The following is a 23,853-nucleotide window of genomic DNA, read 5'->3' as shown; positions in this document are numbered from 1 at the left end:
AGCTACCTCTTCCATGCTGTGATCAGCTCCTGTGCAAATGAACAGACAGGAGGTGGGGCTCACAGCAGGGAAAAAGTGAGATGACAGGTGACAGGGAATACCAGAAACATGGCCAACCTTCCCATATGTTTAAAGATAATTCATTTCGCCTCCTAAGCCCCTCACTACATCTCTCAGGTTCCCTATATAGCAAATCTCACTCCTTCCTCCTCTTCCCATTCTCTCATGCTGTTCTCCAGTGCAGTGGGACTCAGTTTCCCACAATGCAAACCATCTCCAACCAAGAACAGGGTCACCCTTAAACAGTCACAGAACAGAGCCAGCCTCTGTCTTCCATTTATTGTTGCAACACATACCCCATGTTGTCTCTGTTCTTACCACCTCTAAGAACAAGTACAAACATTAAACATCATATTGCCCTCCTATGCTTATTTTTACATGTACAAAGTATCACCTACCTACTCACTTAGAATAGAAAATCATTGCAAAACATGGATTATGCACATGACTTATCTTCAAATAACAGCCTTTTATAAATTAATACTTTAGTAATTTCTAATAGCCTAACATTGTCTTTGCCCTGACTTAAGAAAGCTCACTTCTGCACTCAGGTGAGGACTAAATGCAGTCCTAGCTGGATGCCACAGAATAAATCTGGGTCCAAGGATTTTTCTCAGTGACCTATCAACAGGGAAAGAGCATTTCATCTAACGAACAAGGAGCTGAATGAAATTCTGCAGAGCTCCCTAAATGCTAGGAGTGAATTTCCCTCCTTCCTCATGGATACTAAATCCTGAACTCCTCAGAAACAAAATACAGAGCTCTTGAGGTTTTAGACAAGTGCTATATTTTTGTCATGTTACTTAGTCTTTATTCTGATCCTCACAACAGCACCACGAAGTAGGCAACTGAGGTATTACTGTCCTCTCAAAGGGACTCGAGCAAGTTTCCTCCATTATTTGTCAGAAAACAGCAATAATAACAAAAAAGCATTTTAGGAAGTGAAATTTTGGATGCATGTTAAATTTATAAAGTCTTTTTACTTGATGAAACAAAATTGTTTCTTCATCAAAGAAAAATAAAACAGTACGGAACACATATATTATCTTCCAACAAAACAAAATAGCCTTTTAATATACCTAAGTACATTAATAACCTCTGTGTATTTTATATAAGACCAGTGAAATTGTGAAAACTTACCTGAAACATTTGTCTGACTTTTCTTCGGGGCAGATTAACATTCAGTTTATGCATCAGCTGATGTATCTCTTCAATATTCAACAAGCCATCACCATTTTTATCAGCCTCCTCAAAGGTCTGCTTCACCCATGTGCACAAAGGTCAAAGAAAACACCTGTGTTCTCATCAAAATTAAAAACTACTCTCTCACAGAATACTCGCAAGGACATTTATCAGTAACAGGGAACTTGAGAAGAAGGTCTTTTGAGGAGGCCCTGCAACCCATAGGCTCTGATGAGCTACTAATAGTGATGACAACAATAACAATGATAACAAACCAGGAATGGAAGGGGAACATATAAAGGGGGCAAAGGGGTTCCCAGGTGGGTGCAATGGCTCATGCCTGTAATCTCAGCACTTTGTGAGGCTGAGGCAAGTGGATCACCTGAGGTCAGCAGTTTGAGACCAGCCTGGCCAACATGGTGAAAACCTGTCTCTACTAAAAATACAAAAATTAGCCAGGCATGGTGGCGGGCGCCTGTAATCCCAGCTACTTGGGAGGCTGAGGCAGGAGAATCGCTTGAACCCGGGAGGCAGAGGTTGCAGTGAGCCAAGATTGCACTCCAGCCTAGGTGACAAGAGTGAAACTCCGTCTCAAAAGAAAAAAGGTGGGGGGTGGTTCCCTCCATTGGGAAATGAGAGTTAAACCAAATTATTTTGAACATCTTTAATTCAAACATTCTTACTCAATCTTATCCAAATTAAATATCAAATCTATTATTGCAAAAAACTATATTACTACCCTAAATGGTAGGAGTGAATTGCCCTCCTAATCCCCAAGGATACTAAAACCTCATGGATACGAAAAGCTACATTACTGGTTCTAATTCCACTCTAGCAAGACAATAACACCTTAATTCACACCTCCAATAGCAAACTCCATAAACATAAATATTTCTACATGACTTTAAACGTTATCCCTTTTTGCTTTTCATTTTCTGATCAGTTTTTCTCAGTTATGCTGCCACGTTCATAACACAAATCTTGTGTCCCTATTAGTTCTCATTCACAAGGTTAGAGTTCTTCGTTTATGAGGCATACAGATGGCATGTAGCAGGAATGGCCCAGTATTACATCTCTCGAACATTTTCTGTTTAAGAATCTCTTTATGATGAAACCCCAAATATCATAAATACAGGGCTTATCTTCTCCTATGCCCTTTTACCTACTATCTTTTTACCTTCACAGTACCTCATGGCACATGATCTTTTCAATTCTCTTTTCACTGTCTCGCTCTGACATTTAGCAAATTAGACCATCTAGTTCAATCTCATCATTGTTCAGTTAAGGATATAAAATGAGAGGAGAGAGAGAAATCTGATAAGAATTAGTATGAGAACCAGGTTTCAACCCACGTCTTTTGTGCCTGATCTAGCACACACTTTGACACATAAGGTCAGTTTCTATACCACATTTATCTTCCTATTACTAGCTTTGATAGTTCTCACCTAATCGGCCCAAATTTCTAAATCACGGGCAGGTAATGTGAAGTACAAGCGTAATGTACTAGGAGGTGCCCTCAAAGCTCAGGTATGAAATGAAGTGACTGAGAATAAGAAGCTGAGTTTAGATACAAAAGGTTTACATCATGTGAACTGAAATTTTAAAAGATCCTCAGTGGGAGAGCCTTGGGTTGCGTTACATAGTGAGAAAGCAGACAAAATGGTAATAAATCCAAGAATTGAAAATTCCCAGTTAACTTTTAGCAAAGGATTTTTTAAATGGACGATTCATAGTTGTTGAGGGGTAGATTACAAAAGGCAAGTACTGCGTGCATATTTAGAAAACCAATTAAACTTCTATGTTTGAAGGGTAATGGAGAGGAAAAGAATAAGGTGATAGATAGAAAGAAACCAGAGAATCAAAGTAAGCAAAAGGTATAGTTTTAAAAACCGAGAAATGGGAGAATGAATATATATCAGAGGAGAGGGCACAGCATATTTCCATTTTCTATGTGATTCAAATTATGACTGTAGGAGATTATACCTCAGTAAGTATAAACAACTAGAAAAGTAAGGTATTATGTCTCCTAAAATTAAGTAGAGGATATTTTCAGATCGCCTTATTTCATATTTTGTAAACACCTTATTTCCTATTTTTTCCCTTTAAAACTTTAAAAATAACCAGCCCAGCTCTTTCTAGTTCAATTTTTCCTTATAGACTTGTCAGGACTTCATTTTATATGAGCCTTGGAAGTTAAAGGGAGGTCCAGATCTGGGAGGAAAATAACTGAAGAACCAAAAGGGTGAAAAATTTGGCCCAATCACTAATAAGTGCCTGAGTCTCATTTTCTTCTGTTTTCAAGGCATGCAGCACCCACTTGGGGCTTTCGACTATAGACACTACTTTACGCCCCACAGAGTATATGGCTGGAGTTCAAAGAAGTGACAAAAGGAGTCAGATGGCAGTACTATTTTTATCCTTTTAATCTATAATTCTTTATCAAAGCCTCTCAAAGTCTTCTCCAGAGAAGAGGCAGGGACAGCCAAACCCTGAGCATGCTTGTACTCTGCAGATACAAATATTTAGGATAAGCCTGTGTCTGCAAAGCCTTTAGCACCAACACAGAAACTGGCCTTGATTATTGGTTTAGGGAACTGGTAAAGTAAAAACAGAGGTGGAATCAAATCAAAAAATATACACTAGTCCTAATTCTACTGCTTACTTGGCCCTGTGACAGTGGGTTACTCATATCACCTCTTGGAGCCTCCATTTCTTCACCTACAATGTCAAGGAGCACAACTTTTAACCTTGAAATCCCTTCCGACTCTAAGATTCCATAAATGAGAAAGCTATTCTCAAAAAAAAAAAAGGTATTATCTACAACCCTAGAAATCTGTATGAGTAATGGTCCACATAGTATACAACTCCAGATAAAAATATCCTGATATCTTAAAGATGTTCTTCATAATTAAGATATGAGTGTCCAATAAAGCCCCGAATTAATAATTTATAGCCACACCATAATAATTTTAAAAAGAGAAACAGTCATTCCTCGGAGAAAATCTGGGTGAGACTGAATGCAAAGTAAAGATCTAGGATTTTCTATCAAGAGACTGTAGGAGTATGTAAAGCATTGAATGATCCTATCTAGCACAGGGGAGAGCAAACTTTTCTGTAAAGGGCCTGATAGTGAATATTTTAAGTTTTGCAGGACATTTGCTCTCAGCTGCAACTATTCCACTCTGTCATTGTCATGAGAAAGCAGCCATACAGACATAAATGAATGAACATGGTTGTGTTCCAATAAACCTTTATTTATGAACCCTGAAATTTTAATTTGAAGTAATTTTCACAGGTCACAAAATGTTTTTCTTTTGATTTTTTTTTTTTTTAACCATTTAAAATCCATTCTTAGCTCAGGAGTCCAAATAAAAATCAGGAGTGGGCTAGATTTGCCCAGCTGTTTGAGGGGAAAGAATAACATCTGGATTTATACTTAACAGGCAGCCTAAAGCCTTCTGGAGGTAATAATTTTCCTCATGGGATCAAGAGATAAGGTGGGGAAAACATGAAGGAGAATGGTCTGATGGAGAAAAATGCTGAGCCGAAGTGCCAGAACCATCATCTTTGCATACAGATCTGCTGAGAATTCAGACTTTCATTTATCTGAATAGGAAAGCTAAAGATTTGCCACTCTTTACCTCTTTTTAGCAACGACAACAGTAGCTATTACTTGTAAAGTGGTTATTAGGTGCTAGGCAGTGTTCTAAGGACTGTATATAAATACTCAATTGATCTTAACACACCTCTGTATGGTAGACACTATCATTATGATCATCACCATGTTGCAGATGAAAGACTTGAAGGCAAAAGAACATAAGTAATTCATGCAAATTTGCACAGCACAGGCAGAGTGGGGGATGGCAGAGTGGGGGGTGGACTGCAGGCAGTGCAGCACCAGGGTCTGATCCCTAATGACACTGGATTTCTTCTAGTAAGTATGAGTACTGCATCATGGCCATCATTCAACATGCCCATACTGCAGAAATAAGTTATGCTCTAGACTGGATGGATTTTCTCATGCAGTCATTTAAGATTCATTATTCTGATTTTTCATTCACAGTTGAAATTTTCAGTCCTAAAGTGAAATCTAATAATGAACATCCCAAATCTCTTCTCTTCATTAATGTAGTTAAATGTTTGTCAAATTAAGGATGTAATCCCATTATTAAGATATTATCTAGGCCGGGTGTGGTGGCTCATGCCTGTAATCCCAGCACTTTGCGAGGCGAGGCAGGCAGATCATGAGGTCAGGAGATCGAGACCATCCTGGCTAACACGGTGAAACCCCGTCTCTACTAAAAATACAAAAAATTAGCCAGGCTTAGTGGTGGGTGCCTGTAGTCCCAGCTACTCGGGAGGCTGGGGCAGGAGAATGGCGTGAACCTGGGAGGCAGAGCTTGCAGTGAGCCGAGATTGCGCCACTGCTCTCCAGCCTGGGTGACAGAGCAAGACTCTGCCTCAAAAAAAAAGGTATTATCTACAACCCTATTAAATTTTGAGAAATCTGTATGAAAATTATTCCCTGACTCAACATAACCTTTCTCATTTTTTACTTCAGCTTCCTCTTTACTATTCATTAAGTTATTATTTCCCTTTTATTCCTTCACTGACATAAAAATCCACTGCTCCCATATTTCTTATAAAATTGTTTCTCTGTGTAGCGCCACAGTACACCTGCTTTCTGGACAGCATATTTTCAGAATATGGAACCCATAGACTATGAAAACTTTCAAGTGCCAGTAAACGTGGACAATCAGGTTCAAAAAACTTTTGACCAACAAAGCAAAAAGACAATTTATGCCCATCTCTAACTCGTCTCTTTCAAGGATTATGAGAGAGACTTCTATAAGTGACTTGTGGCTCTGGAATGCTGTGAACTTATCCTAGTTAACTGGATGAGGCTAGAAGCTTCTGGATTTGGTTGCTTCCCCATGGCCACCACTCTTCCTTCTTCCTTGCTATACAACCTTGATTTTGTTCAGGTATCCAAAAGCCATGTGCTTTAATGATGAGTGAGAACTGGATGGGGGAGGTAAATCTTGGTTTAATACAACTGTCCTCAAAGTATAGTCCTGGAGGTCCCCATAAACATGAGGTTCCCCTCTTTTCTAACTGCATGTCTTGCGGCCAGATTTTATTCATGTGGTTCAATCGAAACAACATATCGCAACAGACTGAATGCAGAAGCAGATAAGAGAACCATGTGTACTACTGTCAGACATTAAAGAGATTTGTAAAACAGTGAAGCAATACTATTTTTCTAATGTGTTTTGCTTTGAAAAATACTCATTATAAAAATGTTAACATGCAACAGAGTTTGTTATTATAAATAAACACATTTTATGCCTCGCATTTAATCTCTAATATGACAAGTATCAATAAACAGATCCTATGTAAACAAAAGCTCTTTAGAATTTTCGGGGTTTTTTGTTAGTTTTTTGTTTTTAAGAGACAGGGTCTTGCTCTGCTTTCCAGGCTATAGTGCAATGGTGTAAGCATAGCTTATCGCTGCCTCCAACTCCTGGGCTTAGGCAATCTTCCTACCTCAGCCTCCTGAGTAGACGGCACTACAGGCATGTGTCACCACACCTGGCTATTCTTTTTAATTTTTTTGTAAAAATGGGGTCTCACTATGTTGCCCAGACTGGTCTCAAACTCCTGGCCTCAAATGGTCCTTCCACCTCAGCCTCCTAAAGTGCTGTGATTACAGCCAGGAGCCACTACACCCAGCCTAAGTCTTCAGTTTTTAAGAGTGAAAAAAAGGGAGAGATCAAAGTTTAATCATGTCTCCTGCAAGAGACTGGTTTAGGAATGAGGCAGCAATAGTAATTTTGGCCAATGATGGCAAGTTGTCTTTTGGGGGATTTCTGGGAAGTTTTTCTTTTCTCTTTAAAAAAAAAAAGATTTGTGGCTGAGCGCAGTGGCTCACGCCTGTAATCCCAGCACTTTGGGAGGTGGAGGCAGGCAGATCATGAGGTCAGGAGATCAAGACCATCCTGGCTAACAGGGTGAAACCCTGTCTCTACTAAAAATACAAAAAAATATTAGCCGGGCATGTTGGCAGGCACCTGTAATCCCAGCTACTCAGGAGGCTGAAGAAGGAGAATCCCTTGAACCCAGGAGGCAGAGGTTGCAGTGAGCCCAGATCGTGCCATTGCACTCCAGCCTGGATGACAGAGCAAGACTCCGTCTCAAAAAAAAAAAAAAGGTTTGTAAGAAGAAACTCTGCTACCTCTGTGCAGGGCTGTGTTTAGAGCTACTGCCTAAAGCTGCAGCAGCTCTCTCTGATCAAAGGGCAGTCAGCTGCAAGACCAAGCCAACATGGTGAGAATGGCAGGACCTGGGTCTCTGATGACATCACTGAACCAATGAATTAGCTGACCCTGGAACTGCCCCATCTCAGATCTCTTGTTTATGAGAAAATGAATATTCTTTATTATTTAAGGCATTATTAGTATGGTTTCTGATACTTGTACCAGAAAACATTCAGTATTTTTGGATGGTTGTTTTTTACCAAATGTTAAAGAGTTAGAAATCAAACCAACAGATTTAAGCACAGAAAGTTAAATCCTGTTTGTGTTTTGTTCATTTCTGAATCCCAGTCGCCTTTATCTGCATGCTGTGAATATTGATGAAAACATCATGGTTCATCAACTCAGACTTTTCACACTGTCAAGATCCTTTCATGAGCTGAATTATTTCCATTCTTCTCCAACAATACTCTGGGTGAGGGATTATAGCTAGAGCAGCACAAATATATCACCAACTCCCAGGAAAAAAATTAGGGCACACATTCCAATGACAGCAAAGGAGTAGCGCTACTCCCTGCATGGTCAGAGACACCTGTATTTTAAGGCCATTCAAAATATGAAGAAGGGAACCAAAGCAGTCAACTAGCCTAATACCCTCACTTTACAGATAAGGAAACTGAGGCCAGAAAGGCCTTGCTATATGCCCAGTCAATCCCAGCAAGAAGGATGCCTGCAGACCAACCCCATTAATCTCTTGTCAGCACTACAGGACCACAAGCATGGGTTTAATCAAGAATGAGACTTAGATTCCAGTTTCTCAAGCAATTAAGACAGGGTAAATATTAGTAAGTAAAAAATAACTTCCCCTTTGGTATCAATCAGTTCAGTTTCGAAACTGTAAGTTAGAAAGAGAAAAAGCAGGAAGGAGCTCAGTGCCCAGTACCTAATTGCAACTCACAAAGTATTTGTTAAACTAAACTGACTTTATAACAAAGTAGGATTTTCTCTAATCCAAATCAGTGTTTTCCCAGTTACAGTTAATGAATACTCCTATGATTTAAAAGAGGCAATGATACTTAATAGGCACTTTCCCTCTCTTGGGAAACTTGAGGCCGTATTTGGAGACCTCTGATTGTGGAGCTAGATTCGGTCTCTTCAAAGAATTTTGCTCCTGAGTTCATACAAGCTTAAGTTTCCATGCATTTTGAGTGTTCATTTATTTGGAGTGAGAGTCAGGAGGGGAGAGAAGGGTGTGAAGGGTAAAGAAAGAGAAAGGAAAATTATGGGAAAAATTAAAACATAGTCTAATCCTTACTTCATGCATGCACACATGCATACACAGGGAGCAAGAGAGAGCTCAAAATAAAATTCTAGAAAGGATATTGGTCATGGGTCCTCTGCCTTTTGGCAAGGGAGTCTTCATCACTGATGCCAGCCATCAGGTACTTCAGGCCTGTGATCCAGGTGCGGGCCTCCTCGGGGTTGGAGGTGATGAGGTCCAGGGACTCCATGTGGTTGCCATGGTAGATGGTGAAGCAGCAGCTGGGGTCAAAGTTCCCCTCAGCTTGTCTGTGGAATATTTCAGACTGGCGGCCCTCAGTCACTTTGTAAATGGAATCAATAAGTACTGTGAGGAAAATGAGATACACACAGTTATAGAGCAGGCAGAGATACTTGTTTACATGCACTAAGAAACAAGAAAAGCAAAATCATTTTAAATATAAAAAATAAGAATGATGCTGGGTGCTCATGCCTATAATTCTAGCAGTTTTGGAGGTTGAGTCAGACAGATTGCCTGAGCTCAGGAGTTCAAGACCAGCCTGGGCAACATGGTGAAACCCCGTCTCTACTAAAATGCAAAGAAAATTAGCCGGGCTTGGTGGCGGGTGCCTGTAGTCCTAGCTACTTGGGAGGCTGAGGCAGGAGAATTGCTTGAACCTGGGAGGCAGAGGTTGCAGTGAGCCGAGATCGTGCCACAGAACTACAGCCTAGGTGATGGAGCAAGATTCCATCTCAAAAAAATAAATAAATAAATAAATAAGTATGAAAAAAATCATTGCCTGCAAGTTGTGGTTTCCAGTTAAATGTGAAACCCAGGCCCTGTTGTTTCCCACTAGAAACCTTCTCTGCATAACACTTGTGCTGCCTGAGCTGTCTTGACAACATTCTCCTAAGGCAATAATTCAGGGCGTGTTGAAATTTGCAGTAAAAAAAAAATAGATATGTCAATTGAAGCAAGAAGATTGGTAGAAAAGGTGGCAATAACTATGTCAAATTTATAGTTTACAGATTTGTAGAAAATATGCAAAGACCTAGACTGGACTTTGGTGTTTTGCAACATGCATTAGAAGATTGTTAGAAAACTGAAAGGAAAAAGAATTTCTGACAATCAAATAGCCGAGCTACCTGGAATTGGCATTCCTAGAGAAAATGCCATGGGGCTAAGGTGGTGAAGGCAGAGCAGAGCTTGGAGAAGTAGAGAGGAACAAGGTGACACCCGAGGAGAGGCAGAAAGAGATACAGAAACATGAGATCCACTCCAGGGATGCTTATCAGGCCGCTTATGCTGGACTGGAAAGCTCAAGAGGGAGAATAATGGGAGATAAAACTGGAAAGGTAGACAATGGCTAGATTGTGGAGTGGCTGGAATCACAGAGATTAGCATTATTTAGGTAGCAGAGCAAATATGAAGGTTTGGATCACTGAAGCACAGGGCAAGAAGGATAATTTCAGACTAATAAATTATTTTTGGTCTGCGTGCTTGTTTATTTTTCAGTAGGAATCAGAAGTTTGCATATCCTATTGATTATTTATATACACCATCTACCCCTCACTTCTGCCTTAATGGCAGAGTGCCAATTTTTTTCTGGTATCAACTCATTTCCCACGTGACTCACATAGGGAAATGAGCCTATCCTCAGCCCAAGGTTCTGCCACCTTTATACTCTAGGGCCTGTATCAGTGGTCTCCAGGTTCTCAGGCCTTCAACCATGGACTTGGAATTATACCATCATCTCCCCTGCTTCTCAGGCCTTTGGACTCAAACTGAGCTACACCACCAGCTTTCCTGGTTCTCCAGCTTGCAGATGGCCTATCATGTGACTTCTTGGCCTTCATAATCACATGAGCCAATTCCCCTAAGTCCTCTCTCAAACATCTATCTATTTATCTATCTATCCTATTGATTGTGTTTCTCTAGGGAAAGCTGACTAACATAGTGTGGGGGAAAGCAGCTTTAAGTAGGAGTCACATCAACACTTCTTTACTTGATAAATTTAAATGGTGTTGTTAATTCATTAATCAGTTAATAGTGTTCAGAATATGGTAATACATTTTAAAGCCCATTAGCTTTATGATGTCTCTCACCTTTTATAGGAATGTAAAACATCTCAGGCTGTAAAACCATATATTCTAACTAAAATATATATATATATAGTCTTCAACACAGGGGAAGTATTAGCATTTACAGTATTCATGGACAAGAAAACTTTTATGGATTTAAATTCCCCAAAGATGGTCATTATTCTGCCTCTCGATATCCAAAATCAACTAACTCCAAACTTACAAAAGTATAAAACTTCCACAGATCTGAAGCTTCAAGAGCCCACTCGGTATAACCCGTGTATTACTATGTCAAGCCAAGCAAATAATTCAAAGATTAGTTTTACTTTTCGCCTTCTCGCTCTTCCTGGAGGGTCGCCATCGGAGGCGTGTCCGGTGCTCATCCAGGTAAAAGAGGCGAACAAGCCCTTTGCTTCCACGTTTCAGCTTGATCATCTGTGTCCCGGACTGCATCACACTCATGCATCTTTCAACTGCAAAAGAAATCAGAGTGTATCCAGCTATCACACAATGCACAGGCATACTGGTGTCCAGGTTTTAGAGTCAAATAAAACCTCTGATTCACCTGCAAAGACTCCAAAGACCAGAACAAATTTGGTAGAGGTAATCTGAAAAGTGAGTTGTTAAGGAATTGATTCAGTAGGCTTAAGCCAGTAAAAAGTCTTACCAACAGGAAACAAAAAAATCTACTTCCAGGTAAATAATGCATTACTTCATAGGACTATCTTCTGTTCTGTTTTTTGGTATGAGACTTATGACCACTTGATACTTGGATTTATGTTCTTAAAGTAAGTACTTAGACATGGTAAGTCTTGTGAGTTTTTATACAGCCAATTATAAAAGTATCTTATAATAATGCTTTAAATGCAATCAATAGAAACAAGATTGGCAAAATGCTGACTATTGTTGAAATTGGATAATGATTACATATGAATTCATGTCATATATTTGTGATGTTTGAAAATAGCTAAATAAATTATTGTAAATGTAATCAGAAAAAAATCAAGTTTTCACAGTTGACCATAAAACACTTGCTGATGCATTAAACTGCTAAGATAACCCATCTAGAGGAATAACATGGTGAAAGAATCCAAATCACTTATAGTTCAAGTTAAAGCTGTCATTTAAATCCACTCTGCTTTGAGATGAACCTTGCCGGATATAGGAATCTGTTATTTTTGCCTGTTTCCCTTTGTTTGGTAATGGTGCCCCAATTTTTCCTTTAGAAACATTCCTCTACCATTTTGTGTGCCTTTGATGGCCTGCCAATCACCCCAGTGAAAGAGCAGACACACCTGACTTAAGCTTGGAGCAAATCTGACTCCCTCCCAAGAACATAAATCCTGAGCAGATCATTGCTTGAAAACAGAACTGAGCCATTCAACAACTGAGATACTCCTAGTTGGCCACAATAAGACGTGACAGTTGTCACAAATCTTATTCTTCCTAAGACTAACAAATGATCCCATTTCCCCCTTGATTCTGCAAGTTATCCAGTACCCTTCTAAATTTTTTTTTATTATATCTCCCAGAAATAGCTTTTGTTTCACAAAGATTAAAACTAATATACAGGCTTATGTATAAACCATTAGAGTACTCAAAATACCTAGTTCTGAGTACCTACCTTATCAAGCAGTATGCTGTTAGAAACAACAGATAAAAGAAACACAATAAACAAACCTCAGCAACATTAGACTTCAGCTTTTTTAGCAAATATTTTATCTTTATTAGGAAAGACAATCTCATCCAACAGCTTAACATTGTATACATAGGGTACCTACTAAAGGTAATTTCAACATAACCAATCTTCACAATTTACTCCATGAAGTCTTTCCTTCCCTCAAAGAAATCAAGGAGGAACTGCAAAAAATTAAGTATAGTGTCAGGATTTGACACTACAAAGAAGGTGAAGTATAGGTTGCTTTTACTCATTTTATCTGACATATCAAATACCCAAATAACAAAAATATTACTTAAGAAGGCCGGGCTCTGTGGCTCATGACTGTAATCCCAGCACTTTGGGAGGCCAAGGCGGGTGGATCACCTGAAGTCAGGAGCTTGAGACCAGCCTGACCAACATGGTAAAACTCCATCTCTACTAAAAATAAAAATAATCAGCTGGGCATGGTGGCGGGTGCCTGTAATCCTAGGTACTTGGGAGGTTAAGGCAGGAGAATCGCTTGAACCCGGGAGAAGGAGGTTGCAGTGAGCTGAGATCACACCATTGCACTCCAGCCTGGGTGACAAGAGCAAAACTTGGTCTCAAAAAAAAAAAAAAAATTACTTAAGAAAATAAGCACACAAACTTAACATGCTTACTTTAATGCACAGAACAAAAGTTGAGATTTAGTTTCACATAAATTAGTATATTCGGTCACTGAGCATCATTCTTTTAGGCAATGAAAGCTACGTATTTGAATTCTTGGCAGCCACATTAACCATCTCACACAAGCAATTAAAGGGTCAAGATAAAACCACCAAATCAAACCAACCAAGCCAAAATTCCCAGAAAAGCCTATTAGAATTTCACTGACCACTGACAATAGATCACATCAATAAACAGATGTTTATAGACCAACTCCCTGTTCCAGGCACAAGACTATTTCATGAAGTGAAGCAAAGAACAAGGAGACTTTCTGTTTGACCTTAAAGAGTGTAAATTTTAAGAGAACAGAACATCTATGAAGGATATTTATTAATGACAATTCAGAGCTGTGGTGAAGAATACAGTCTGGTTCCAGCTTGGGACAGAATTCCAGATCTGCCACTTACTAGCTGTATGTAGTCACACAGCTAGTAACTCATTTCCTTATCTAAAAAATGGGAATAATTATCTACTTCCTGAACTGAGGTAAGGATTGAATGAGTCAATTCATGTAAAGTACTGAAAACAGTAGCTGGCACATCCTAAACACTAAAAATGGTAGCTGTTTGTAACAGACTGAATCTGTCTTGTCCCCAAAGTCTTAACCCTCAGTGTGATGGTATTTGGAGATGGGTCTTTTGAGTGGTAATTAGAAACAGATGAGGTCATGCAAGTGGGGCACCATGATATCTCTCTCTCTCTACTCTCTCTTTCTCTCTCTCTCTCTCTCTCCACTCCCCCATATGAAGACACAGCAAGAAGGTAGCCACCTGTAAGCCAGGAAAACAGCCCTCACCAGGAAATGAATCTGTTGGGACTTTGATCTTAGACTTTTCAGCATCCAGCATTGTGAGAAATAAATGTCTGCTGTTTAAGCTACCCAGTCTGTGGTATTTTGTTACAGTAATTCAAGCTGACTAAGACACTATTATAGTTTTATTGTTATTGAAATAGTTAAAAATAAATGCCCAGTCAGAAGTAAATACAGAAATACTCCGCGAGGCCAAAGAAAAAGAGAATAGAGTAGGCTGGAATGGGGAGAAATGTAGTAATAAGACACCATCAATGAAGACTTGGGGATAGGAAAGGGTATGAGTAAAGTATGATCAGAGAAAAGAGAAAAGATGAGCCTCTATCTTTGGAAGAGCGACTCAAAAGGGAACTGACAGAATGTATGATTCCATGAGCTAGATAGAACTAGGTTGTGGGGGGACTGGGGATGCTGGTTAAGATTTTGATCCACTGGCAATGAGAGGCTCACTAGATATATCTGTGCAAAGGATTGGCAGCCTAAAAAATATAATTTAGGAAGATGTTTCCTTGGGAAGAGAGAATAAAATAAATTGTTTAAGCCAGAGTGGAAAACCGAGTTAACTATATTATCAGAGATCCAACAGCAAGGACTGACTACGTATCTGACACAGGGTCCTCTGCTTTGTTCACAATTCCTTTCTCTCTCAGCTCCTTTTCCTTTCCCTGAATGGAACTGCCATGGCTATAACAGCTCAACTTTTTTTTTTTTTTTTTTTTTTTTTTTTTTGAGACGGAGTCTTGCTCTGCCGCCCAGGCTGGAGTGCAGTGGCCGGATCTCAGCTCACTGCAAGCTCCGCCTCCCGGGTTCACGCCATTCTCCTGTCTGAGCCTCCCGAGTACCTGGGACTACAGGCGCCCGCCTCGTCGCCCGGCTAGTTTTTTTTTGTTTTTGTTTTTGTTTTTTTTTTTGAGACGGAGTCTCGCTCTGTCGCCCAGGCTGGAGTGCGGTGGCCGGATCTCAGCTCACTGCAAGCTCCGCCTCCTGGGTCTACGCCATTCTCCTGCCTCAGCCTCCCAAGTAGTTGGGACTACAGGTGCCCGCCACCTCGCCCGGCTAGTTTTTTGTATTTTTTAGTAGAGACGGGGTTTCACCGTGTTAGCCAGGATGGTCTCGATCTTCTGACCTCGTGATCCGCCCGTCTCGGCCTCCCAAAGTGCTGGGATTACAGGCTTGAGCCACCGCGCCCGGCCAACAGCTCAACGTTTTAACAGGAACGGTGTATCTGCACATTGTTTTAGCATAAAATCATATAAATCATATAATACAATTTCTATGAGACCCTAAATCTGAAACAATATGCATCTTAAATTGTTTATGTAGCTGCTTTATGCTTTCTACCTGATTGCTCCCTATCACATAGAAAAGCCATCTGGATAGAGGTAAATTGAAAAATCAAGTCCACCGAAATCTCGAGAGTCGTCTAACCTACTTTTCACTTCCCCAAACAAGACAGTTGACAATCCCTTGTAATTATAAAGCTAACCAGAGATGAAGCACCCTCAATAACTCTTTGCAACTCATTCCAGTGGATAAAAGTCACCAACAATACAGACAAACTATTCTTCCAGTCTCATCTAGATCATTCACGTATCAGCACAAGCCAATTTCTTTCTAGTTTGCCTCCAACAGAAATGATTAACAGCAGTTACCACACCTAAAAATCACTGTCCACCCATGCTCTATTGGTAGACTCCATAAAAGAGAATAAGAATGACTTTGCCCACAGGTAAACAAGAGAAGAGTTCTAGTGACTTCGAATGATTTAACTTCATCATACACATTTCCAGTGCTGAAGTTTCTCTGAGAAAAGTCTGCAAATGCAGGTGACAAATTCCGGCAGCCGCCAATATGTGCACTATCCCTTTGATTCTACATTCTCCTTTATGATACCCTTAATATAGCTAAAAATTAAGTTTATTTGGATACAATATGGCAACATCCAAGAATATTAAGGGAGAAACACCTACCAGTCCGTCACATAGTGTTATGCTCTAGACCTTCACATGTATACAAATGTGTTGCACTGGTTGAAATTGTGATATTTAAGCCATTTGGCACTCTGCTTTTTTCATTTGTATTATAACAGCTTTCCATGTTTCTACAGAGTCTTAATAATTATCATTTTAATGGCTGCCTAACAGAGTAGGATAAATATTTAAAGAGCAGAAGAGATGAGTCGAAGACTCTATTCCTAACTTTATTACATAACTAGAGTTTTAAAACTATTAATAGGGTCCCATCGATAAAAGAAAAGGCATAATAATGTGGTCTACGAGGTCTTTAAGAATTCAACTTTTTAAAAGAATTAAATCAATCCTTTCTGCCACAACCAGTTTAATATAAGTAAATTTCCTTAGGGGCTATAAGGTCACCAAATCCCTCAAGCAGAAAATGCTGTAAAAAAATATATACTTCAGATTTGAAGTAACATATTAACATCATTTATGTTATATATGTGTATATCCCTTGGCTATATACATATATGATAATACATATATACGTATATATGATTAGTATATGTCATTTGGATATACATATACACATATATGATTACTATATATCATTTGGAGGAAGGTTTCCAAGATTTCAACAAAGTATATATGACATCTAAGAAGGTTTAATTCTTCAAATCATGTTTGAATCAGAAATAATCACATTCTGTTAGGAACGTCATACATGCCACACGATGCTGTTTTTTTTTTTTTTTTTTTTTTTTTTTTTTTTTTTTTTTTTTTACAGCTTTACTGAGGTGTCATTGCTATGCAATAAAATTCAACTGTTTTAAATGTACAATTCACTGACTTTAGTTTATTTCCAGAGTTGTGTGACAGTCTAATCATACAACGTTTCCATTATCCCTCATGCCCATTTACAGTCACTCCTCATTTTTACCACAGTCCTGGACAACCATTGACCTACTTTCTATCTCAATAAATGGGCCTTTCCTGGAGAGTTCATATAAATAAAATCATATCATATGTAGTCTTTTGTGGTTGGCCTTTCACTTAGCGTAATGTTTTTGAGTTTCCTATGATGACTATGTTGTTTCTTATCTTCTTTTCATTCCTCCAGCCCCGCCACATCATGTTAAACTCTTCTACTGGCACTTCGGGTAAAAATTATCCTGAATAGAAGACAGGTTGAGTAAAATAAACAACGGAGTACTATGTAAGTGTAAAAGATAATGAGAAAGATCTCTATGAACTGATATGGAGTAACTTCCTGGACGTTTCAATAAGAAAACGTATGAATAGGCATATATAGCACGATATTTTTTGTGTAAGAAAAGAATGGGAAATTTTTTAAATATACAAATACCTGCTTGTCATTACAAAAAGAAACCCAAGAAGGATAAATCGGAAAACAATGGCCCTTGTTACCTATAAGAATGAGAGAAAATCAAAGTAGAAATGATAAGAGACGGAATGACACCACTCTTAGTATCCCGCATAACTTAAAATTAAATCAGTAAGAGTGGGAAGGGGAACAAAACAGAAAGTAACACAGTCCTGCATCTCTTCAGGGCAACGATGCATTCTGAGAAATGTGTCATTAGGGAAGTTCGTCATTGTGTGAACATCATAGAGTGTATTTACACAGACCTAGATTGCACAGCCTATTGCACATCTAGGCTGTATGGTATAAGCTACAGCTCCTAGGCTACAAACCTGTACAACATGCTACTGTGCTGAATACTATAGGCAATTGTAACACAATGGTAAGTATTTGTGTATCTAAACATAGAAAAGGTACAATAAAAATATGGTATTATAATCTCATGGGAACCACTGTCATATATGTGGTCCATTATTTACTGAAATGTCATTATGTGGCACATGACTATAAATGTATAAACAGAAAGCAATCTACACACACACATACATATTTGTGCATATGTATATTTGCATGTTTGTATATATGTGTATGTTTTTATTTACCTGCATATATGTATTTCCTTGTTCTAGCCTTTGAAAGGACCAACAGGCAAAATCACTTCTAGCAGTAATATGCACACTTGGTGCCCTGATCATTCTTTGCTACAAAAGACACTTTGAGACAGATTTTCACATACAGAGTCATGACCATACATCGATATTAGGGTCATATAAGAATATCATTTGCGCTCTTTTGTGAACACGTCTATTCTGGGACACTGATCACTAAACTGTGAATTAGCAGGCACAAAAACAACAACAACAACAACAACAAAGCCCAGGTCCTTTTTCAAGACAATCTTTTCAGTAAAAAGGTACATGAAAAATGTGAACTGATTTCCTGCCAGCTTCCACAGATTAGAGTAAATCTGAGTAACTGAAAGAGATTAGCTTCTGAAAACAATTTCATTTCTATGTGGAAAAAGTGCAAAATGATGCAGGTAATGTTTGTCAAAAAGTGAGGAAAGGGAGATTTCCTAAAACCATCAGGGCAGAAGTGAAGGGTATATTCGTTTAATTCTCAGCACCAACCCAACACTTATTTTGGGACTTGGTACACAGCAGGTGCTGAGAGATCTAGTTTACAGCACAGCAGCTTGATAACAGCGTCTGCCCACAGTTTTGTGGGCACAAAGAAGGGAGCAAACAGAGTTCTGGTCTGGGCTCTGTCACTGGCTGTGTGAACTTCAGAAGGCAACTGAATACCCTACTTTCCTCAACCTAAAAAGGCATTTTTCTCTATATTCTGTGAGTTTATAAAACAGCTGATACAGCTTTCATAAATGTTATTTTATCTTTCAATGAGAAAAAATTCCAGTTCTTTTGAAAGCCTTTTAGAATAATTTTAAAGAAAAAACTGATTAACATCTGGATGTCTTACCACAGAGAAGATTTTTTTAAAATGATCTCCATATAAAATATAACTGCTTGTCTGGGTGCTTTGGCTCACACCTGTAATCCCCAGCACTTTCGAAGGCCAAAGCAAGGCGATCACTTGTGCCCATGAGTTCAAGAACAGCCAGGGCCACATAGGGAGACCTGGTCTCTACAAAAAATTTTAAAAATTAGCCAGGTCTAGTGGCAGAAACCTAGAGTCCCAGCTACTCAGGAGGCTAAGATGAGAGGCCAGGAGGTTGAGGCTGTGGTGAGCTGTGATTGCACCATTGCACTCCAGTCTAGGAGATAGAGCAAGACCCTGGTCTCAATCAACCAACCAATAAAATATTAAGTAAAGCCATTCCCTGTGAAGAGTAGTTTATATAAATAAATATATATAATATATAAACTAATTTAATAATAAACTAGTTTATTTATATAAAACTGCTCTTCACAGCAAATGTCTTCACTTAAAAAGCTATTCTTTGCCAGTAGTAAGGCCTTAAAGTCAAATAATATAAGCTTATGAATAAATGTGCTTACAAACAACCGTGGAGTGCTTCACTCTTATTAAGCCATGATTCTTCCCACTAAAGAACACACAATGTGGAGTTTGTTAATTTTTTTCATTGCCTAAATCATTCCTGTGGAGAAGACAAGATTATGTAAAAGGCTTTTAAAAACTAGTTGGTTAACAGTTTGAAAATTGTTTGCGAACCTTGCATGTACACAGTCAATATGTTTATAAACTTGATAAATACAAATGAGGAGAATTAGGTCAAAGAAAGGGTGAAATGAATTAATCAGTAATTTGTTAAATGTCAGACCTTTTTTCTATTTGTATTAAACTCTTCCATATAACACTTTCTTTTTTAATGATGTCTATTTTATATGTAACAATTGTGTCTGTTCCATGTTTTCCATACTCATGGGAAACAAAATGAAATACTAAAAATTCATAACAATATAGTGGCGAGTAGGGTCACCAAAGCCACTCAGAGAAGAGACCCTAAACCCTGGCAAGTGAAAGATAAGAATTTCCTGCTAGCCGGGCTTCTGGTCTCTCTCTGTGCAAACTGGTTAAGAGACTGATAAAAATCACTGTTTGCTTCCTCTGCAAGGTTTTAATTAATGATAAAAAGGATTAGTGTGACAAGTCTTAGACTGTAGCGAATCTGGTGTACTTTATGCTATGAATTTGTCTCTCTGCGCCACTCTGTCATGGAGAGCGTTCCACTGGATAAAACGCGGGCCTAGGACCCCTGCCATTCAATCTGGCCCGGCAGACTGGTCAGTTACAGACTTTGCTTTGGGTCCCTGAGACAAAAACTGAAGGAGGTTTCCCTTGATTTATGTCCTAGGGAGCATGACCCCGTGACCACATAGAGGTACTCTCCCTTTGTCTCCACCACTTGGAGGGTGGGAATTTTCAGATTCGCGTCCGGTAGCTAGTCTGAAACGAGTCAGCACACTTAGTCCAAATGTGTCAAGCCCTTGGGTGAGTTTTGTCTTAAAAGTTCTCCTGCTACCTTAAGCCCATTTCTGAGAGTAAATTCTTGGGGATCATGGAAATGCCTCCTCTACCCCCTCTCTAGAAATACCTCTTGCTTGTATGATTTTTAAAAAAAAATCTGAAAAATTACCATTTGGCTTTAAAGAACTTTTGGATTGAGTCGCTATTAGAACTAAGTACACCATTAAAACGAAAAGGACTTTAGCAATCTCTTATTCTCAACATTTTTTTTAAAGGTTTAAATTAAAAGAAGGATGCATTATAATGTCATCGTTAGCCTTAAAAATCATCGTACGCAGTTAAAATCGTTTTCAAGCCGGAAAATGCCTGCTCTAGCTCCTTCTGGGAAAAATAATGGCAACTGCCCCACGCTAAAGCTCATTAGCGGAGGCTCTGCCCTTTCACAATGGCAGCCTTAGTTCAACTGCTGGCTTAGAGAATGAGTCCTCTCTGGTCTGTTATTTGTGTCACCTTTGCCATTTATCGATTTTTTTCCCCCTCCATGAACAACTTTTAACTTCCTGTGTTGAATTTTCCCTTCTCTGAGCTACGTTTGGGGTGATTCTAGACCTTGTACAAACCACTTGCCCTCCCTTTGGAGACACCTCATGCATCTGCGGCTAACTCATAACCTAAGTCAAGGCTTACTGGTTTCACTTGGGAAAATATCTTTGGCAGAGTGGGGGGGCGGGGAAGAAAGAAGGCTTAAAAGCCAAGGGTGTCAGCTGTTTGTCCCAGCTCTAGCTGGTAAAGAGGGATTTTAAATAATCTTTTTTTTTAGAAAAAAAGGGCTCTAGAAGTAAAAGTCAGCTTAATTAAAAACAGATATCAAAGCTATACATATATTCAAAAGGGCTTTACGCCTTTTTCTCTTCCTGAATCTTGTTTTTTGAGGAAAAAATGTTTTCTTCTCAGTCCACTCAATTGTTTCTCCATTTACTTCTGTCTTCTTGCTACCTTTGATGCCCACAAGCCAGGACCTAAGGTAATTTCTGACAGCCTGAGACTCCTTAGGAAAAACAGAGGAGGAGATCCCGTTTTAGGAAAAATCTCTGTTTTCCTCATGGAACCCCAAGAACTCTAAATGGACAGATCTGCTCAAAATCTAAGACTTTGCTCTGTTTTGCATTGTATCACCTGATCTTTTTTACTTTGGAGAGCATCAAAAATAACTCTGCATTATGAGCAAACTTTTAGCCTTGGTGTGTAATAGCTAGGTAAGAAACATACTTTTAGAGATATATTTTAGCCTTGGTATATGATTAGCTATGTAGGAAATATATGTTTACTATTGCTCTGTAGTAATAACCATTCACTATAAGTGGCAATTGCTTATAAGAAAATACTCCTTTCTTTGGACATTTAGATAAGGAAAGGATGCTCTTGGGCATGAAGAAGGTATTGAATGGGGGAGCAGGTTGACAATAGAGTGGGCTGATTGCCATTGGGTTACCCACCAGCCTTGGAAAAATGTCTTTGCAATGAGATACACTGTGGAAGTGCTATAATGCCTCATCCGGTTGAGTTTCCATCTTTTTGAGAACCCAGGATTCAGTATATAAATGGGATCTTTAATCCCTGGTGGTCTGTTTTATCTTCCAGTTGTGCCTGTTTATTATGCCCTAGAAACTGACTTCTTCCTCACCCTGCTCCTTAAAAGGCTTCACCCTAAAGCCAAGAATACAATTTAAAAACTCACATCTTTAAATTTTAAAGAAATCTCCATGTGTAAGAGTGTCTGCTTTTCCTGGCCAAAATGGTGTGAACTTTAAGTCACATCATTTTTTCTTGGTTTGAATAAAATGTAAATCCTCGATCTTGTTTAATCTAAGAGTTGCCCTCTTAAAAATGCAAATTTAGAGTTGCCCAGCTGACCACTGTTTAGGGCAGAAAGCAAGTAATCAAGAGACTGATGGTCTAAAATGGGAAAGAGAAACTTAAAAACTGGCAAATAAAAAATATATTACTCTAATAACAGATCTACTTCTGTTTGTCTGTGTATTTATATGCGTTGCCTGTATGATATTTATATAAAACAGCCCTAATAAATTGGCTTAAAGAAAAATAAGTACTTAAATAATATGTTTTGTTAAAAAAAAAAAACCATGAATGCATTTTAGTTTTTTATTATAGTAATCTTTAGTAAATAAATATAATGTTTATTTGTTTTTTTTCTTTTGAGACAGCATGTCACCCAGGCTGGAGTGCACTGGTGTGATCACAGCTCACTGAAGCCTCAACCTCCCTGGGCTCAGGTGATCCTTCCACCTTAGCTTTCTGAGCAGCTGGGAGTACAGGTGCACACCATTACACCTGGCTAATTTTTGTACTTTTTCATAAAGACAGGGTTTCACCATGTTGGCCAGGCTGGTCTCAAACTCCTGGGCTCAAGTGATCTACCTGCCTCAGCCTCCCAGAGTGCTAGGATTACAGGCATAAGTCTCTGTTTTATTTAAAGATTATTAATAAAAATATCTTCAAAATTTAGGCATTTGGGAAGAAAAATGACAGATAGAAGTCAGGACTAAGATGCAGCTACCATTTGGATGGACAGGACAGAGTATGGAGACTCAGACTGTGAACTTCTGCTCCCCGAACCACTGCAGGAATGTGCCAGGAAGAGCAAGGGTTCACAGATTCTGTGGAAGAAACAGTTCACTCTGCAAATTCCACGAGACAGCAAAAAAACTGAGTTCCCAAAGTATAAGAGGAGAAAACCTTCCTTTGAACACATATGTACCCTGGGGAACCTGAAAATCCAGATTATAGGAGAAGGAATTAACCTTACCTAGAGCTGAAATGGATTTTAGCAAGGCAAGCAAAATATTAAAGTAGAAGCAGCAGCAGGAACAGCCCTGTAGGCACTCCCAGTCACCAGCTCCAGACTAGGGAAGCCATTCTTGACTTTATCTAACAGGGGTCCTTGGGCAAGGGATCGCACAGAACTAGGGAGGGGGTTACAGGGTGAAAGAAACTTCTAGCTGAACTTTGTAATAATTTCGACTGAGCATGGATTTTCTTGAGCAGAATCTGGAGGGACAAACAGAAATTGCTGCAGGAGCCATAGCTGACAGTGTGAGCAGGCAGGGAGAGGTGAGGCCTGAAAGCTGTGCTTGCTTTCTCAACGAGGAGACTTGTAGCCTGGGCAAGGTCTGAGCCTGGTACATAGACTGCCTGCATATAAACTGCATGAAGCTGCATGGGAGCTGAGGGAGCCCTGTCACTGCTAGTTTCCGCCCACTTCTCTGGAAACCAGCTCCCTAGATTCATGGAAGCTGTGTGAGGCCTGTCACTGCCAGCTTTCCCTCACTTCTCTGGAAACCTGTATGATGCAGCAGAGGCAGCCGTAATCACTCTTGGAACATAATTCCATCGGCCATGCCACATAGCAGCCTCAGCAAGTCCCACCCAAGGAGAATCTGAGCTCAGACCTGCTGAATCCTGCCCCCACCGGATGGTATTTCTCTACCTGCCCAGGTCGCTAAACACAAAAGACATAAAGTCTTAGAAAC

At 39.3% G+C, this 23,853-nt stretch overlaps 1 protein-coding gene across 7 annotated transcripts in view; it reads right to left on the bottom strand.

Annotated features, from left to right (window-relative positions):
• PLCH1 (phospholipase C eta 1) overlaps positions 1-23,853 on the bottom strand; it is a 267,636-nt gene that overhangs the window by 95,128 nt on the left and 148,655 nt on the right. For all 7 annotated transcript variants that reach the window (XM_030928468.1, XM_030928464.1, XM_030928457.1 and 4 more), the window contains 3 exons: positions 11,165-11,311; positions 8,880-9,123; positions 1,201-1,330 (listed from right to left, as the gene is read on the bottom strand). In XM_030928468.1, coding sequence (XP_030784328.1) covers positions 1,201-1,330; positions 8,880-9,123; positions 11,165-11,311 — 521 coding nt within the window. The remainder of the gene's footprint in view (positions 1-1,200; positions 1,331-8,879; positions 9,124-11,164; positions 11,312-23,853) is intronic.

Source organism: Rhinopithecus roxellana, chromosome 1, assembly GCF_007565055.1.
Source record: "Rhinopithecus roxellana isolate Shanxi Qingling chromosome 1, ASM756505v1, whole genome shotgun sequence".
Taxonomy (NCBI): Eukaryota; Metazoa; Chordata; class Mammalia; order Primates; family Cercopithecidae; genus Rhinopithecus; species Rhinopithecus roxellana.
The sequence above is the reverse complement of the archived record's forward strand: the minus strand, read 5'-3'. Positions and strand labels throughout refer to the sequence as shown.